Source organism: Rattus norvegicus, chromosome 12, assembly GCF_021556685.1.
Source record: "Rattus norvegicus strain SHRSP/BbbUtx chromosome 12, alternate assembly SHRSP_T2T, whole genome shotgun sequence".
Lineage (NCBI taxonomy): Eukaryota > Metazoa > Chordata > Mammalia > Rodentia > Muridae > Rattus > Rattus norvegicus.
The window spans coordinates 26,450,436-26,471,182 of NC_141545.1; the positions used below are offsets into that span (position 1 = coordinate 26,450,436).

At 53.7% G+C, this 20,747-nt stretch overlaps 1 protein-coding gene across 1 annotated transcript in view; it reads left to right on the forward strand.

The window, feature by feature from the left end:
• The first annotated feature begins 251 nt into the window (after positions 1–251).
• Muc3l1 (mucin 3 like 1) overlaps positions 252–20,747 on the forward strand; it is a 28,805-nt gene continuing 8,309 nt past the window's right edge. Inside the window, exons 1-3 of the mRNA XM_087579733.1 lie at positions 252–587; positions 1,327–1,558; positions 4,329–20,636. Of these exons, the coding sequence (XP_087435859.1) occupies positions 1,507–1,558; positions 4,329–20,636 (16,360 nt within the window). The 5' untranslated portion in view covers positions 252–587; positions 1,327–1,506. The remainder of the gene's footprint in view (positions 588–1,326; positions 1,559–4,328; positions 20,637–20,747) is intronic.

The window sequence follows — 20,747 nt, forward strand, 5'->3', positions numbered from 1 at the left end:
AACTCGATCCTCCTGACTCCACCTCCCCAGATGACATCCGTGCCACACACCTGGTGTCCCTGCCTTTTCCTTCTGAGTCAAGCATGGTAGTGTACAGTGTGACTATTCTATGATTTCCTGGTGGCACTCCCCACTCCCAAGCCCCACCAAGATTGAACTAAGGGTCTGGATCAAGGTACACACTCGTTGCCCTCATCATCTTTTAGAGTGGCAATAACCCAATTTGGGTTGCTGCTGGGTTTTTTTGTTTTGTTTTAAGTTGGAGCTGTAATTAACCAGACATTTGTGGGAATGCTTGCTTGAACGGAGAAGAGGGTGGATGGGAGGTTGTCGGGTAGGGAGTCATTTAGCGTGCACATGCGCATCTGAGTGTATGCTCGTGTACCACATCCGTGCAGCGGTCGGAGGAGAACTTCAGATCCACCGGAACTGAAGCTACGGATGGTTGTGAGCCAACCCATACAGGTGTTGCGAAGCAAACCACGGTCCTCCCCAAGAGCAGTGCCTGCTCGTAATTGCTCAGCGGCCTCCCCGCTTCTCATTGAGAATCATGATAGATGGACTGCGGCTCTACATGCGGCTCAGCGGTAAAGTGCTTGCAAGCATTCTGGAGGCCGCAGGGTTTGATCCCCAGTGCCAATCAAATTTAAAAAAATCAAATCACCTTGTTTTTATTTTTAGAACGTGTTCCTGCAGTTTCGCGTGTGGTATAAGCTGAGCGATGTACTCTGACTGTATTTCTTCCATGGTCCTCTCCTGTCTCCTCCTCCCCCCCACCAACCCTTCCTCCCACAAAGCCCCTCCCCACTACCCCCACCCCCTCCTCCCCAACCCCCACCCTCACTCCCTCACTTTCTACCTTATTTTTCCAGACATGGTCTCCCATGATTTAGAGCTCCCACATGGGTGATTCCCCAGCCGTGGTGATGCAGGCCTCAGGCCTCGCATTGCCTTATGGGCTCTGAGGGATTTGAACTCTCCCGCCATTGCCTTCAACACTAAACCTGCACCCCCCCCTCCCCCCCGTGGCTAAGCTCTCTTTCCTTTCCTGGGATCCAGTCCAGCTCTACGCGTTAAATTCTGCATTGTTCCTCAGAGTCCCGCAGCTGTGGAGAGAGGGCAGGGGGGACTTGAAGCAAAACAGAAAGGCTGACCAGAACGAAGCTTCAGGCTTCGTTCTGGTGTATGCTTTACAGGAGGTAGCGGGAGGAAGGCGGCGTCCTTGGAAAGGATGGAGCCATGGGGGACAGGCAGACTAAGGGTGGGGCTCTCCCACCTGGCCCCTAACGGGCCTGCCCTAGCTTCCTGTTCCCTCCCTTTCTACAGCACTGAGGTCCGGGAGAAGAGAGGGAGGTTGCGCAGCTCAAAGGTGAAAGTGTTCCGTTTTCAAGCTTGGCAGGGCCAAAAACTAGTCTGCTGAGTTGAAGCCAGGATCCAGGGCTCCCGGCTCCCACAGTTCCCACACGTGGCTCTGGATCTGGTTCTGCTCCCAGACAGCTGACGCTCATGTTGCTGCTCATTCTCCTCTGGCTCTTGAGAGCCTCCCCTGGGGAAGCAGGTGAGGGGGAGCGTCAGGGAGAGAGGGGCTGGTGAGACCCTCGGGACCCGTGAGCAAGAATGGGGTGGGAGTTTGGGGGTGAGGCCTGCGGATCAGGAGGAGCCGAGGCAGGCTCGATGGGGAGAGGTGCAGGGTTCTGCTGCTCACACGTGCATCCCAGAGGGCAGCAGCTGAGCAGAAAGCGCTGCCTGGATTCCGCTCCCTCCGCTCGCTCTCTGTTTCCCCTCCCTGCAGCTGTCCGCACTCCGCAGTGCCCCCCCCCCCAACTCCAGAGCCTCTTTCAGGGGGAATTCTTCCTCCATGTCCTGACACCTTTGCCCTTTGTATCTTCCTCCTCCTCCTCCTCCTCCTCCTCCTCCTCCTCCTCCTCCTCCTCCTCCTCCTCCTCCTCCTCCTCCTCCTCCCTTTCCTCTTCACTCTCTCCCCCTTTCTCTTCTCCTCACTCTGCCTTCTGCTTCCCACCTCACCTTGGGAAACCGGGCTCTCCCAGGTTGGAGAAGCACAGCGGTTATACAGGGTGTAGGAGAGGCTTCGAGGCTGGAACACCAGCATCCCTTCACCAAAGTGGGGGGGGGGGGACAAGCAAAGGGAGAAAAAAATAGTGTGGCCCCAAGACTACACAGTGTGGGGCTCGCTCCTCAGGAGATGGGGATGCCTGACGCTCACTCCCACTGTGGCTGTCTGATCTTCAGTACAGTCATACATAGCACACGGTGTTATGTGTAATGAATGAAGGGGTTTGAGCCAGGGGTGTTGGCGTATACCTGTAATCCTAGCATTCCTAAGCCTGAGGCAGGATGGCTGAGGGCACCGAAGTTGTGATTGACAGTTTTGCCAGGGAGAGATAAATCTATGTATTTGGAGAGAGGCGGAGGAAGCTTGTTGGGCCCAGGTGTGGCTCAGCATATAAAGATGCTTGCTGGCAAATCTGAGTTCCATCTCTAAGGAGAGAGAATAGATACTCCAAAGTTTGGCTTCCACATTTGCCCTGTGGGTACATGCTCCCTTCCTAATACACGTAATAAGATAAGATAAAATAAAATAAATAAAAAGAGTTTGTTTTGATGCACCAAGTAATCCAGTAGCCAGGAAAGAACCACTATATAAAATGTGTATCCCTCACTGTACGTCACAGACCACGGAGGCCAGAGAACACAGTGGAACTGAGGTTACCTCAGTGGCCTTAAGCTGCCTGACGTGGATGCTGGGAACCAAACCCATGATGTCAGGAAGAGCAGCAGCCACTCACACACACCGCGCTGTCTCTCCAGCTCCTTAAGTGTGTGTTTCTGTGCTCACTGCAGATCTCTAAGCCTTGAAGTCACCATATCCCACGCTTTTCCACTCAGACATCTCTTTCTGGATGCTTCCTCCTCTTCTAGGTCCCTTCACGTCTCCGTGGTCCTCTCTGCCCATCTCTTAGGCTTAGCAGTCTGTGAACTCCCGTCTCTTGCTCCCCTTTGGAATTCTCTCAGCCAGGGAGAGAAAAGGCAGGGGTTGGTTAAAAGATGGGACCCAAAACCCAAGAGGGCTGGAAGACTCCAGACAACAGTAGAGGGGAAGGGAAGATGGGGTGTGGGTAAGAAAGGAGGGGAGACTGGGGTCGGGAGGAGGATCGCTTATTTGGTACTTATTTGGTACTTATTTGGTGCTTATTTGGTGCTTATTTGGTACTTATTTGGCGCTTATTTGGTACTTATTTGGTGCTTATTTGGTACTTATTTGGCGATTATTTGGTACTTATTTGGTGCTTATTTGGTACTTATTTGGTGCTTGCTTTGCGGACATGAGGACTGGAGACTCAGTACTCATGTGAAAAGCTGGGAGGAGCTGTGTGTGCCTAGAAGTGCAGCACTCGGGCCAGAGACAGTGGATCCCGAGGGTCTGCTGGCCAACAATCTAGTGTAGCTACAACAGCGAGCTTCCAGTTAGTGGGAAACCCTTCTCAAGACATTAAGGTAGAAGGCAGCAAAGGAAGACATCTGGTGTGCTGCTCTGGTCTTTGCATATGTACACCTGCACACTCAATATGCATGTAACACACACACTGCATACACATAGCACACACATTGCATACATGTAATACACACTACACACACACACCATACATATAACACATAGAAATCACATATGTATCACATACACGGAACTCACATAACACACATGAATCACATACATATAACATACACACGTACAAACCACATACACATAAAACGCATACAAACCACACATACATAACATACACACACACAAATCATACACATATAACACACACACAAAAAACACAAACACATAACATATACACACAAACCATACACACACAGCACGCACAAAACCATACACAACATGCACACACAAACTACATGCATATGACAGACACAAATATACTCATAACACATATGTACACAAAACACAAACAACTACATTCACATAACACACATATAACACACACATACATAGACTTCACATACATAACAACCCCACCACCAGAAAAAAAAAACAAACAAAAAACAGACAGGCAGACAGGAAGAAAGAAAGAACAAAAGAAAGAAAGAGTAAGCTGAACTTGGACGCTCAGTAACCATTAAGGAACTGAGGGATCCTCACCCCCACGGCCCCCAAACTCAAAAGGTCCCAGCTTCAAGTTCCTTCCATCGGAGACGCATGTTTTTTGTGACATGGGTGTGGAAGCTGAGAAGTGCCCCCCACAGTGATGCTAATGGAGTGACTGATGAATTCACCCTTGGATTCCTCTGCTCTGTTAACACAGGAACTCCATCCATGACCACAGCCGCCTCTCCCTCACGTATGCTTGGTGCGGAAGCAGCCAGCTCGGCTCTCAGCAGAACACCGCATGCTGGGGGTACACCTCAGTGGCTTCTCAGCCCTCATCAGTCCCCTAATCCAGCTCTCAACAGTGGGGAAGACACCCCCAGGACTGCTGGTATGACCAGCAACTTAAAGCTCACTTACAAGTCATTACTCAGTCCTGATACCGTGACAGCCCCGATGTACAAGTTTGTCATGAAGGTTGAGACCAATCCTCCTACTGTCTTGGTCTACATGTCCACCACCGAGTGCATTCCGGTCTCTGGCTTCTCAATCATCACCTCGCACCCCACCACGACCTGTGTAACCATGACCTATGTACCCTTCACCAATTCTTACACCACCACTCCCAGGACTGACACATCAGTGACAGCCATCACTACTACATCACCTACCGTCTCTATGGGGAAAGTGACCTCATCCATGACCTCTGCTTCCACTGTCACTGACATGGGTGGCATACCCACAATAACGTCACCACCTCCTTCTTCTGTCTCAACCATACACACAACCCAAGGTGCTCTGACTTCTTCTACCACGGGGACCACAGGAATGACCACCATGACCCCAACAGGTATTCATACAACATGGCTTACTTATCAGTCTGCTACCGTTCCTTCTCAAATTCCCACGACAACCTCTTTAACGACCATAACGGATAACACTGCCCCACCCAGCACCACAGGCATTATTACCAAACCATTTCCTACAGCAAGCAGTTCGCTCAAAACAGAAACTTCCTCCACCCGTTCCCTGGGTTCCACCAATAAATCAACACTGATTACTTCTGTTGCTAAGGAAAGAACCAGTCATTCAGGTGAGCCGTCCGTAGGGGTGACAATAACAAGCTCTGGGAAAACTACACATAAGCCCATGAGCAACATTCCCAGAGAGGTTGTCAGCACAGCTTCTTCTTACCCACCCACACCAACGACATCATCTGCCAACATGGTGACGATTTCCACATCCGACATGGCTACCTCAATGACCACCAGCCATGTGACATCACCACCAAGTACGTTTCTGCCATCTGCTTCTTCTGATATTGACTCAACCTCCAAAACACCCACACCTGGGACGGTCTCAATTTCCAGTTCCTCAGGACTTGTGGAGACTTCCCGAACCACAGACATACGGTCTTCCCATGGTCCAGACATCCCTACCACAGTATCAGCAGCTACCAGCCACCTGCCTGTAGACACGACAGGTTTCATGGCTACAATGATAAGTCTCGGGTCAGCAAAAACAGCCCCCTATGGGACACTCACATCTGAAACCTTGCCACCTAGTGAAGACACCCAGACCCCTACGAGGACAAGTCTCACCACATCATCTGTGGACAACACTGTTTCGTGGGGCACCATGACAGACTTCACCTCGGCCCAGGAAGCTCCCAGCACGCTGGTAACACACACCAATTTCATTTCATCTTCCTCCACATCAGAGATCACTAATACACTTCTTAACAAATCTCAGCCCTCTACTTCCAGTGTGCTGCCTACACTTTTGAGTACTGAAAATTCTGGAAACACAAGTACCCTTAATACAAGTGTTCCAGTCACATCCACACTCTCTCCATCCATCCTTCCCGGCAGCTCTGGGACCCCACAGATTGACAGTGTCCCCTCAGCTCCAACCATCACCCAGACAGTCCATGTGGCAGCTGAGTCCACCCCGACACCCACAACTCTCACCACACTCACAGCCCCCACACCCACAGGGCCTCCTCCTCCTACATCAGCGGTGACTGGGACAGATCACTCCCCCTTCCCCAGCCACGCTGCCACATTTACTGGAGACACCACACTGGATCCCACCACAGACCTTCCTATGGATTCTCTCCAGACAGAACTCACCACGACCCCTCCGACCCCTTCTTTAGTTGTCTCTACAGACGTGTGGCTTTCTGAGCGATCCAGCCCACCCTCTCCCCTGAGCACTAATGTGATCACATCACCCACAGGTAGCATGCTTTCCTCTTCTCCTGCCCCAGACACACAATCTGTCACCACTGGCATGGTATACACCACCCCTTTCGCTACCTTAACAACAATGCTCCCAATTACCAGTGCCGTGTCTACAGCAGTGTCCCAGGTCAACTCCCCTAGCTTTCCAAACACCACTGTTGGACACAGCACATCAGATATCACCTCTCCTACAACCACCACACTCACACTGACCCCTGACACCCCTGTCACACCCACCACCTGGCCCACCACAGAAACATCTGGAACGGCTACCACACGCTCTGTCACCACAACCACCCCGACATCTTTGCACAGCACTCCTGGCCTCACAACCTCAGACAGTTACTCTATGCACAGGACGTCCACAGCTACCTCTGCCTCACATCCCAACACCCCTGGTACTCTAGAGACACTCACATCTATAGCCTCATCCTCTTCTAGTGTAAGCCTCTCCACAGTCACAGCCACAGACCTCCCTTCCTCATCCACAGGAAACAGTGGTTCACCTACTGTGGTACTCACCTCACCCCACACGCATTCCAGTATATCCACAACCCACACCAGTATCGCCCCATCTTCCCTTCTTGTTAATAGCACAGCAATAACAACACCAGTGAGTACCCCCGATACCGACACACCGAGTACAGCAGCTGCTTTTGGAAGCACTGGAAACACCCAACCACATTCTCTCCCCGTCAGCATGCCTGCCCTAACACTCTCCACATCGATGGCTGAGGTCAGTTTGGGGAACACACAGACAGAAAGTACAGCTCTGAGCAACCCCCACACACTGCGCACAACAACAGAATGGCTTCCAACACCCACAAGCACCCCATCTACAGAGCCTCTTTTAACCACTGCCTGCCTAACTCCCACCACAGACCTCCTTACAGAATCTCTCATGACGGAAATCACAGCCACGTCCCAGATCATGTCTCCACTCACACCCTCTGATCCACTGGTGAACACCAAGGTGGTCACTTCACCTACTACCACTGCTCTGTCCTCTGTGTCTATCTCAAGCATGCATCCGGTCACCACAGACATCACACACAGTGCCCTGTCATCCACCTTGGAGACGGCATTCCCAGCTTCCAGTGCCTTGTCCACAGGTACATCTCAGGCCACCGACTTCAGCTCTTCAACCAATGCCATGACGGCGTTGACATCGGAGATCTCCTCTCCACCCTCCTTCACAGACACGCTGGCCCCTGACACTTCTTTCACATCTACCTGGCCTTTGCTACCCACCTCAGAAATAGCCAGGACGTCTACCACACATTTTGTCACCACGACCACCCGGACCCTATCTCTTGTCACTTCCGGCCTCACAACCTTCAACATCTACTCCACAGGTAGGATCTCCACAACTCCTACCACTTCTGATGTGAGGGACACAGGTGCACCTACAGCTTCACCTACCATGGACGTCTCCACCATTCCAGCTACATCTCTTATTACATCCTCTACAAGCGACGCTGTCCCACTGGTCACAACAGACATCCCCCCAACCCATGAAGGTTCTATCACGTCAACAGCCCACACCACACATGTCCCTTTTCTTTCAAGCTCCCAGAACTTGGAAACAACACCATTTATGACTTCAACACCTCTGGCACCCAGTAGGACAGCTACACCCTCAGGCACTGGAAACAACTCGAGTCCATTTGCTACAAACCTTCCAGTCACATCTGCATCTTCGTTGTCCCTCTCTACTGGCAGAACAGGAACCAGCCAGACAGGTAGTACACCCTCATCTTCAACCTTCCCCCATTCTCTTGACACAACAGTTGACTCCACCCCAACAGCCACGACCACCAACACATTCACAACAGCCACATCCATCAAACAACCTCCTACTAACCCACCAGTGACTAGCATCTTCTTCACCACCATTATGACACCCACTAGAAAAGCCACAATGACTTCCCCCACAGACCTTTCCACCTGGTCTCTGATGTCAGAAGTGGCAACCACAACGTCCAGCAGCTCTTCCTTAGCCCCATCAGATACATTGACTTCCGGGGAATTCAAGACCTCCACCTCACCACACACAAGTGGGGTCCCATCCTCGACATTTGTCCCAAACTCACAGCCAATCACTGCAGACAGCACACATACTCTCCCACTGTCAACCTTGGTGACAACACTCCCAACTACCAGTGCGACATCTCTAACCACACCTCTAATCTCTTTCCCCAGCTCTCCAACTAGGTCAGTTACAGAATCCGTACCCCATTACACATCTCCTTCCTATACCACGGACACCACTGACAGCTCTTCAACCACCAGGCCCTCTCAGCTCACTTCTGTGACAGAGGAGACGGTTACCACACACATGGCTACCCAGGCCACCTCCCTCAGACTTTCCACCTTTACAAATGTAGAGAGCTACGTGACTGACAGCACTTCTACGGTCTCCTCCTTACCTATCACACACCCCGTCACCGCCACAGCCTCATCTCGCACCCCCACATCCATCATGGCTGAGCCATTGGTTACCACAGGAGGCGCTCACACCCTCAGAGCCTCCAGCACTCCACCAACCCACGGCCTTTCTTCCTCCATCCACTCCAGCACGGAAACACAACTCGTGAGCACACAACACACCCCGTCCACAAGTACAACAGATAATCCCTCAAATACAGGAAAGCCCAGCAGTCAGCCTGTTACAAGGACTCCAGGGATAACTGCATTCTCCTCCTCCATCTCTGCCAGCAGTGCTCTGACTTCCACAGCAAATGGGGTTCTGCCCTCTGTCTCTGACTCAAGCACAAAACTAGTCACAGCTGGTCCCACACTCAGCACGACGATATCTGCCTTGGAGACCACACTCCCAGTTACACAAGCGACATCTGCAGCTACACCTGAGGTGACCTCCCCCAACTCTGTCAGTAGCTCTGTTACCCATTCCCCATCCCACAACATTTCTCCCACCTCAACCTTAGGTACAAGTTCCCCAGACACCTCTGCCCCACCCTCATGGCCCTCCACGCTCCCTTCAGAAACAAGGAGTGATGTCACCACACAGATGACCACCATGGCCACCACTCCCAGCTGGCCCAGCCTCACCTCCTTAAACAGCTACCCCACCATCAGCTTGTCCACGACTGACATCTCTTTAACTCCTGTCAGTTCAGACACCACAGGGATCCTCACACACAAAATTCCATCAACACATAGCTCAGGCCTGCCCACCATGACAGACACAGCTCTCACCTCCTCATCCATGGGCTTCACGGAGCCCTTGACCACAGCGTCACACACTGCCACCCTCACAGTTCCCAGCCTGTCTCCTACTGACTCCACCCCATCTAAGACCACCATTGGGCACACTGTAACCACTCTTGTCTTCCCAGCCCACAGCACTGCCTCTGCTCTGACGGGAAACACTCCTGTTCAGTCCCTGGGCACGAGTATTCCGGTCACTTCTGTGTTCTCCTCAGCCACGGAGGGCAGCACTCCTGAAACTACACAGAACGAACCTGAGCCTTCAGCTCCAACACTTCTGCACACATTGTACACAACTGCTGTCTCCACCCCACCACCCACGATCACAGACACACTCCCAGTCTCCTTGTCTCCAGAAGGGAGTGCTCCTACAGCAGTGAGTGGAGCAGGATGGCCTTCCTCCCCTAGCACAGCTGCTACATCCAGTGGGGAAGCCACACTGACGCCTCATACAGACCTTACAACAGAATCTCCCCAGACACAAAGACCCTCAGCTCCACCAACCACTTCTTCAGTCACACCCACTGATACTCTGGCTTCTGGCTCACCTATCCCTTCTTCTCCAGGGACCAGCAGTGCTCTGACTTCCACAACAAATGGGGTTCTGCCCTCTGTGTCTGACTCAAGCACAAAACTAGTCACAGCTGGTCCCACACTCAGCACGACGATATCTGCCTTGGAGACCACACTCCCAGTTACACAAGCGACATCTGCAGCTACACCTGAGGTGACCTCCCCCAACTCTGTCAGTAGCTCTGTTACCCATTCCCCATCCCACAACATTTCTCCCACCTCCACCTTAGGTACAAGATCCCCAGACACCTCTGCCACACCGTCATGGCCCTCCACACTCCCTTCAGAAACAAGGAGTGCTGTCACCACACAGATGACCACCATGGCCACCACTCCCAGCTGGCCCAGCCTCACCTCCTTAAACAGCTACCCCACCATCAGCTTGTCCACGACTGACATCTCTTTACCTCCTGTCAGTTCAGACACCACAGGGACCCTCACACACAAAATTCCATCTTCACATAGCTCAGGCCTGCCCACCATGACAGACACAGCTCTCACCTCCTCATCCATGGGCTTCACGGAGCCCTTGACCACAGCGTCACACACTGCCACCCTCACAGTTCCCAGCCTGTCTCCTACTGACTCCACCCCATCTAATCCCACCAGCGGGCACACCGTAACCACTCTTGTCTACACAGCCCACACCACGAGCAGTGTGACAGCTGTCCCCGTCAGTACTGGAAACTCTCCACCTCCCCTTGCCTCGAGCTCCCCTGCTGCATCTGCCTCCTCCTCAACCATCTCTGCCAGTACAGTAGGGACCACACAGAGTGTCAGTGTCCCCTCAGCTCCAACCATCACCCATACACTGCCCTCCTCACCTGAGTCCACCCAGACGCCCACAGCCCTCACAACACTCACAACTCCCACCTCTGTAGAGACTTCCCTTCCTCCCTCGGCTGTGACTGGGACAGATCAACACCCTATCCCCAGCCTCGCTGCCACTTCCACTGGGAAAACCACAGAGAATGCTGCCACAGGCCCTCCTACAGACTCACTCACGACGTACACAGCCGGGCGTTCCCCAGTCACATCCTCGGTCACTGTCACTGTCACAGGCCCACTCACCTATGGCAGATCCACAGTGCCTTCCCATGTCACCTCCAATATGGGGACCTCACACACGAGTACAACACTGTCCTCTATGTCTGTCTCTGGTTCACAGTCAGATGCCACTGGCAGTGTGTCCAGCTCCCCATTGTCTGCCTTGGTGACCTCACTCCCAAGCACTAATGCCACATCTGCAGCTACACCTCAGGTCACCTTTCCCAACTCTTTTAGTAGCTCTGTTACACAATCACCTTCCCACATCACTTCACCCACCTCCACCTTAGGTACAAGTTCCCCAGACACCTCTGCCACACCCTCATGGCCCTCCACACTCCCTTCAGAAACAAGGAGTGCTGTCACCACACAGATGACCACCATGGCCACCACTCCCAGCTGGCCCAGCCTCACCTCCTTAAACAGCTACCCCACCATCAGCTTGTCCACGACTGACATCTCTTTACCTCCTGTCAGTTCAGACACCACAGGGACCCTCACACACAAAATTCCATCAACACATAGCTCAGGCCTGCCCACCATGACAGACACAGCTCTCACCTCCTCATCCATGGGCTTCACGGAGCCCTTGACCACAGCGTCACACACTGCCACCCTCACAGTTCCCAGCCTGTCTCCTACTGACTCCACCCCATCTAAGACCTCCATTGGGCACACTGTAACCACTCTTGTCTTCCCAGCCCACAGCACTGCCTCTGCTCTGACGGGAAACACTCCTGTTCAGTCCCTGGGCACGAGTATTCCGGTCACTTCTGTGTTCTCCTCAGCCACGGAGGGCAGCACTCCTGAAACTACACAGAACGAACCTGAGCCTTCAGCTCCAACACTTCTGCACACATTGTACACAACTGCTGTCTCCACCCCACCACCCACGATCACAGACACACTCCCAGTCTCCTTGTCTCCAGAAGGGAGTGCTCCTACAGCAGTGAGTGGAGCAGGATGGCCTTCCTCCCCTAGCACAGCTGCTACATCCAGTGGGGAAGCCACACTGACGCCTCATACAGACCTTACAACAGAATCTCCCCAGACACAAAGACCCTCAGCTCCACCAACCACTTCTTCAGTCACACCCACTGATACTCTGGCTTCTGGCTCACCTATCCCTTCTTCTCCAGGGACCAGCAGTGCTCTGACTTCCACAACAAATGGGGTTCTGCCCTCTGTGTCTGACTCAAGCACAAAACTAGTCACAGCTGGTCCCACACTCAGCACGACGATATCTGCCTTGGAGACCACACTCCCAGTTACACAAGCGACATCTGCAGCTACACCTGAGGTGACCTCCCCCAACTCTGTCAGTAGCTCTGTTACCCATTCCCCATCCCACAACATTTCTCCCACCTCAACCTTAGGTACAAGTTCCCCAGACACCTCTGCCCCACCCTCATGGCCCTCCACGCTCCCTTCAGAAACAAGGAGTGATGTCACCACACAGATGACCACCATGGCCACCACTCCCAGCTGGCCCAGCCTCACCTCCTTAAACAGCTACCCCACCATCAGCTTGTCCACGACTGACATCTCTTTAACTCCTGTCAGTTCAGACACCACAGGGATCCTCACACACAAAATTCCATCAACACATAGCTCAGGCCTGCCCACCATGACAGACACAGCTCTCACCTCCTCATCCATGGGCTTCACGGAGCCCTTGACCACAGCGTCACACACTGCCACCCTCACAGTTCCCAGCCTGTCTCCTACTGACTCCACCCCATCTAAGACCACCATTGGGCACACTGTAACCACTCTTGTCTTCCCAGCCCACAGCACTGCCTCTGCTCTGACGGGAAACACTCCTGTTCAGTCCCTGGGCACGAGTATTCCGGTCACTTCTGTGTTCTCCTCAGCCACGGAGGGCAGCACTCCTGAAACTACACAGAACGAACCTGAGCCTTCAGCTCCAACACTTCTGCACACATTGTACACAACTGCTGTCTCCACCCCACCACCCACGATCACAGACACACTCCCAGTCTCCTTGTCTCCAGAAGGGAGTGCTCCTACAGCAGTGAGTGGAGCAGGATGGCCTTCCTCCCCTAGCACAGCTGCTACATCCAGTGGGGAAGCCACACTGACGCCTCATACAGACCTTACAACAGAATCTCCCCAGACACAAAGACCCTCAGCTCCACCAACCACTTCTTCAGTCACACCCACTGATACTCTGGCTTCTGGCTCACCTATCCCTTCTTCTCCAGGGACCAGCAGTGCTCTGACTTCCACAACAAATGGGGTTCTGCCCTCTGTGTCTGACTCAAGCACAAAACTAGTCACAGCTGGTCCCACACTCAGCACGACGATATCTGCCTTGGAGACCACACTCCCAGTTACACAAGCGACATCTGCAGCTACACCTGAGGTGACCTCCCCCAACTCTGTCAGTAGCTCTGTTACCCATTCCCCATCCCACAACATTTCTCCCACCTCCACCTTAGGTACAAGATCCCCAGACACCTCTGCCACACCGTCATGGCCCTCCACACTCCCTTCAGAAACAAGCACCACACAGATGACCACCATGGCCACCACTCCCAGCTGGCCCAGCCTCACCTCCTTAAACAGCTACCCCACTGTCAGCTTGTCCACGACTGACATCTCTTTAACTCCTGCCACTATAGAGACCATGAGGACTCTCACATCCACCATTCCATCAACACATAGCTCAGGCCTGCCCACCATGACAGACACAGCTCTCACCTCCTCATCCATGGGCTTCACGGAGCCCTTGACCACAGCGTCACACACTGCCACCCTCACAGTTCCCAGCCTGTCTCCTACTGACTCCACCCCATCTAATCCCACCAGCGGGCACACCGTAACCACTCTTGTCTACACAGCCCACACCACGAGCAGTGTGACAGCTGTCCCCGTCAGTACTGGAAACTCTCCACCTCCCCTTGCCTCGAGCTCCCCTGCTGCATCTGCCTCCTCCTCAACCATCTCTGCCAGTACAGTAGGGACCACACAGAGTGTCAGTGTCCCCTCAGCTCCAACCATCACCCATACACTGCCCTCCTCACCTGAGTCCACCCAGACGCCCACAGCCCTCACAACACTCACAACTCCCACCTCTGTAGAGACTTCCCTTCCTCCCTCGGCTGTGACTGGGACAGATCAACACCCTATCCCCAGCCTCGCTGCCACTTCCACTGGGAAAACCACAGAGAATGCTGCCACAGGTCCTCCTACAGACTCACTCACGACGTACACAGCCGGGCGTTCCCCAGTCACATCCTCGGTCACTGTCACTGTCACAGGCCCACTCACCTATGGCAGATCCACAGTGCCTTCCCATGTCACCTCCAATATGGGGACCTCACACACGAGTACAACACTGTCCTCTATGTCTGTCTCTGGTTCACAGTCAGATGCCACTGGCAGTGTGTCCAGCTCCCCATTGTCTGCCTTGGTGACCTCACTCCCAAGCACTAATGCCACATCTGCAGCTACACCTCAGGTCACCTTTCCCAACTCTTTTAGTAGCTCTGTTACACAATTACCTTCCCACATCACTTCACCCACCTCCACCTTAGGTACAAGTTCCCCAGACACCTCTGCCACACCCTCATGGCCCTCCACACTCCCTTCAGAAACAAGGAGTGCTGTCACCACACAGATGACCACCATGGCCACCACTCCCAGCTGGCCCAGCCTCACCTCCTTAAACAGCTACCCCACCATCAGCTTGTCCACGACTGACATCTCTTTACCTCCTGTCAGTTCAGACACCACAGGGACCCTCACACACAAAATTCCATCAACACATAGCTCAGGCCTGCCCACCATGACAGACACAGCTCTCACCTCCTCATCCATGGGCTTCACGGAGCCCTTGACCACAGCGTCACACACTGCCACCCTCACAGTTCCCAGCCTGTCTCCTACTGACTCCACCCCATCTAAGACCTCCATTGGGCACACTGTAACCACTCTTGTCTTCCCAGCCCACAGCACTGCCTCTGCTCTGACGGGAAACACTCCTGTTCAGTCCCTGGGCACGAGTATTCCGGTCACTTCTGTGTTCTCCTCAGCCACGGAGGGCAGCACTCCTGAAACTACACAGAACGAACATGAGCCTTCAGCTCCAACACTTCTGCACACATTGTACACAACTGCTGTCTCCACCCCACCACCCACGATCACAGACACACTCCCAGTCTCCTTGTCTCCAGAAGGGAGTGCTCCTACAGCAGTGAGTGGAGCAGGATGGCCTTCCTCCCCTAGCACAGCTGCTACATCCAGTGGGGAAGCCACACTGACGCCTCATACAGACCTTACAACAGAATCTCCCCAGACACAAAGACCCTCAGCTCCACCAACCACTTCTTCAGTCACACCCACTGATACTCTGGCTTCTGGCTCACCTATCCCTTCTTCTCCAGGGACCAGCAGTGCTCTGACTTCCACAACAAATGGGGTTCTGCCCTCTGTGTCTGACTCAAGCACAAAACTAGTCACAGCTGGTCCCACACTCAGCACGACGATATCTGCCTTGGAGACCACACTCCCAGTTACACAAGCGACATCTGCAGCTACACCTGAGGTGACCTCCCCCAACTCTGTCAGTAGCTCTGTTACCCATTCCCCATCCCACAACATTTCTCCCACCTCCACCTTAGGTACAAGTTCCCCAGACACCTCTGCCACACCGTCATGGCCCTCCACACTCCCTTCAGAAATAAGCACCACACAGATGACCACCATGGCCACCACTCCCAGCTGGCCCAGCCTCACCTCCTTAAACAGCTACCCCACTGTCAGCTTGTCCACGACTGACATCTCTTTACCTCCTGTCAGTTCAGACACCACAGTGACCCTCACACACAAAATTCCATCTTCACATAGCTCAGGCCTGCCCACCATGACAGACACAGCTCTCACCTCCTCATCCATGGGCTTCACGGAGCCCTTGACCACAGCGTCACACACTGCCACCCTCACAGTTCCCAGCCTGTCTCCTACTGACTCCACCCCATCTAATCCCACCAGCGGGCACACCGTAACCACTCTTGTCTACACAGCCCACACCACGAGCAGTGTGACAGCTGTCCCCGTCAGTACTGGAAACTCTCCACCTCCCCTTGCCTCGAGCTCCCCTGCTGCATCTGCCTCCTCCTCAACCATCTCTGCCAGTACAGTAGGGACCACACAGAGTGTCAGTGTCCCCTCAGCTCCAACCATCACCCATACACTGCCCTCCTCACCTGAGTCCACCCAGACGCCCACAGCCCTCACAACACTCACAACTCCCACCTCTGTAGAGACTTCCCTTCCTCCCTCGGCTGTGACTGGGACAGATCAACACCCTATCCCCAGCCTCGCTGCCACTTCCACTGGGAAAACCACAGAGAATGCTGCCACAGGCCCTCCTACAGACTCACTCACGACGTACACAGCCGGGCGTTCCCCAGTCACATCCTCGGTCACTGTCACTGTCACAGGCCCACTCACCTATGGCAGATCCACAGTGCCTTCCCATGTCACCTCCAATATGGGGACCTCACACACGAGTACAACACTGTCCTCTATGTCTGTCTCTGGTTCACAGTCAGATGCCACTGGCAGTGTGTCCAGCTCCCCATTGTCTGCTTTGGTGACCTCACTCCCAAGCACTAATGCCACATCTGCAGCTACACCTCAGGTCACCTTTCCCAACTCTTTTAGTAGCTCTGTTACACAATCACCTTCCCACATCACTTCACCCACCTCCACCTTAGGTACAAGTTCCCCAGACACCTCTGCCACACCCTCATGGCCCTCCACACTCCCTTCAGAAACAAGGAGTGCTGTCACCACACAGATGACCACCATGGCCACCACTCCCAGCTGGCCCAGCCTCACCTCCTTAAACAGCTACCCCACCATCAGCTTGTCCACGACTGACATCTCTTTACCTCCTGTCAGTTCAGACACCACAGGGACCCTCACACACAAAATTCCATCAACACATAGCTCAGGCCTGCCCACCATGACAGACACAGCTCTCACCTCCTCATCCATGGGCTTCACGGAGCCCTTGACCACAGCGTCACACACTGCCACCCTCACAGTTCCCAGCCTGTCTCCTACTGACTCCACCCCATCTAAGACCACCATTGGGCACACTGTAACCACTCTTGTCTTCCCAGCCCACAGCACTGCCTCTGCTCTGACGGGAAACACTCCTGTTCAGTCCCTGGGCACGAGTATTCCGGTCACTTCTGTGTTCTCCTCAGCCACGGAGGGCAGCACTCCTGAAACTACACAGAACGAACATGAGCCTTCAGCTCCAACACTTCTGCACACATTGTACACAACTGCTGTCTCCACCCCACCACCCACGATCACAGACACACTCCCAGTCTCCTTGTCTCCAGAAGGGAGTGCTCCTACAGCAGTGAGTGGAGCAGGATGGCCTTCCTCCCCTAGCACAGCTGCTACATCCAGTGGGGAAGCCACACTGACGCCTCATACAGACCTTACAACAGAATCTCCCCAGACACAAAGACCCTCAGCTCCACCAACCACTTCTTCAGTCACACCCACTGATACTCTGGCTTCTGGCTCACCTATCCCTTCTTCTCCAGGGACCAGCAGTGCTCTGACTTCCACAACAAATGGGGTTCTGCCCTCTGTGTCTGACTCAAGCACAAAACTAGTCACAGCTGGTCCCACACTCAGCACGACGATATCTGCCTTGGAGACCACACTCCCAGTTACACAAGCGACATCTGCAGCTACACCTGAGGTGACCTCCCCCAACTCTGTCAGTAGCTCTGTTACCCATTCCCCATCCCACAACATTTCTCCCACCTCCACCTTAGGTACAAGATCCCCAGACACCTCTGCCACACCGTCATGGCCCTCCACACTCCCTTCAGAAACAAGCACCACACAGATGACCACCATGGCCACCACTCCCAGCTGGCCCAGCCTCACCTCCTTAAACAGCTACCCCACTGTCAGCTTGTCCACGACTGACATCTCTTTAACTCCTGCCACTATAGAGACCATGAGGACTCTCACATCCACCATTCCATCAACACATAGCTCAGGCCTGCCCACCATGACAGACACAGCTCTCACCTCCTCATCCATGGGCTTCACGGAGCCCTTGACCACAGCGTCACACACTGCCACCCTCACAGTTCCCAGCCTGTCTCCTACTGACTCCACCCCATCTAATCCCACCAGCGGGCACACCGTAACCACTCTTGTCTACACAGCCCACACCACGAGCAGTGTGACAGCTGTCCCCGTCAGTACTGGAAACTCTCCACCTCCCCTTGCCTCGAGCTCCCCTGCTGCATCTGCCTCCTCCTCAACCATCTCTGCCAGTACAGTAGGGACCACACAGAGTGTCAGTGTCCCCTCAGCTCCAACCATCACCCATACACTGCCCTCCTCACCTGAGTCCACCCAGACGCCCACAGCCCTCACAGCACTCACAACTCCCACCTCTGTAGAGACTTCCCTTCCTCCCTCGGCTGTGACTGGGACAGATCAACACCCTATCCCCAGCCTCGATGCCACTTCCACTGGGAAAACCACAGAGAATGCTGCCACAGGCCTTCCTACAGACTCACTCACGACGTACACAGCCCGGCGTTCCCCAGTCACATCCTCGGTCACTGTCACTGTCACAGGCCCACTCACCTATGGCAGATCCACAGTGCCTTCCCATGTCACCTCCAATATGGGGACCTCACACACGAGTACAACACTGTCCTCTATGTCTGTCTCTGGTTCACAGTCAGATGCCACTGGCAGTGTGTCCAGCTCCCCATTGTCTGCCTTGGTGACCTCACTCCTAAGCACTAATGCCACATCTGCAGCTACACCTCAGGTCACCTTTCCCAACTCTTTTAGTAGCTCTGTTACACAATCACTTTCCCACATCACTTCACCCACCTCCACCTTAGGTACAAGTTCCCCAGACACCTCTGCCCCACCCTCATGGCCCTCCACGCTCCCTTCAGAAACAAGGAGTGCTGTCACCACACAGATGACCACCATGGCCACCACTCCCAGCTGGCCCAGCCTCACCTCCTTAAACAGCTACCCCACCGTCAGCTTGTCCACGACTGACATCTCTTTACCTCCTGTCAGTTCAGACACCACAGTGACCCTCACACACAAAATTCCATCTTCACATAGCTCAGGCCTGCCCACCATGACAGACACAGCTCTCACCTCCTCATCCATGGGCTTCACGGAGCCCTTGACCTCAGTGTCACACACTGCCACCCTCACAGTTCCCAGCCTGTCTCCTACTGACTCCACCCCATCTAATCCCACCAGCGGGCACACCGTAACCACTCTTGTCTACACAGCCCACACCACGAGCAGTGTGACAGCTGTCCCCGTCAGTACTGGAAACTCTCCACCTCCCCTTGCCTCGAGCTCCCCTGCTGCATCTGCCTCCTCCTCAACCATCTCTGCCAGTACAGTAGGGACCACACAGAGTGTCAGTGTCCCCTCAGCTCCAACCATCACCCATACACTGCCCTCCTCACCTGAGTCCACCCGGACACCCACAGCCCTCACAGCACTCACAACTCCCACCTCTGTAGAGACTTCCCTTCCTCCGTCGACAGTGGTAACCTCTTTTGCTACCTTGATCTCTTCTACACCCACAGTGATAATGTCTGCCTCCCAGTCTTTTCCGGCTACTAGACCAGTGCTAAGTACTACTTCTAGGTCTCTTTCTCCCTTCCCCCTTAGCTCCAGTACAGAAGCTATAACCTCCTCTCTAGCGACATCCTTTCCTCCTTCTTCAACCACCAGAACATCTCCAACCACCTCCCTGCTCTCCACAGCTCAGACCCAATCAACCCCTTTCTCTTATATCTCTCTCCCTTCTACTACACCCTGTCCAGAAACCATCACCATCACCATAGTCCCCAGCTCTCCCTCGACTCCGTGTGTTGACATCAATCCTAGTACCGGGGTGACATCTGCTCCCATCACCCCGTTCTCAGTCATTCCCTCTTTCACCAAAATGGTTACCTCCTCCAGTTATACCAGTGAAAGACCATTCCTCCCCACGCATTTGGATACCCCTACCATGACACCAAAAACAGAGCCCCCAGACACCGTCACGGATGCTCCTAGCTCGACGGACACGAGGGCAATAGTTACAGACACAGTTAGCACCTCAGCATCCACCAGGGACAACCAGTTGAGTGCCACCTCTGTCACCACCCCAAATATGCTCGACTCCATCAGCGTCCCCTCAAGCCTGAAACCAAGCAACAGTGTTCCAATGACCGCAACGTCAAGCAAGGTGATCTACCCTGTTCGGTCGACCACAAAGATGCCAGAGACATCGGTGTCCACCACGAAGCCCCCTACCACTCTTACATCGAGATCAACCTCAACCTCTACTCCGACGACTACACCGGCGAGCTTGACCACGACCCCAGGTTGGACCTCTTATCTTCTGTTTTGTTTCTTTCCCCATTCTTTCCTTGTTTACTCGAGTTCTGTGTCACCGAGGTCAGGTTCTCGTTAGACTTCTCGTTGTACCTGTGCTT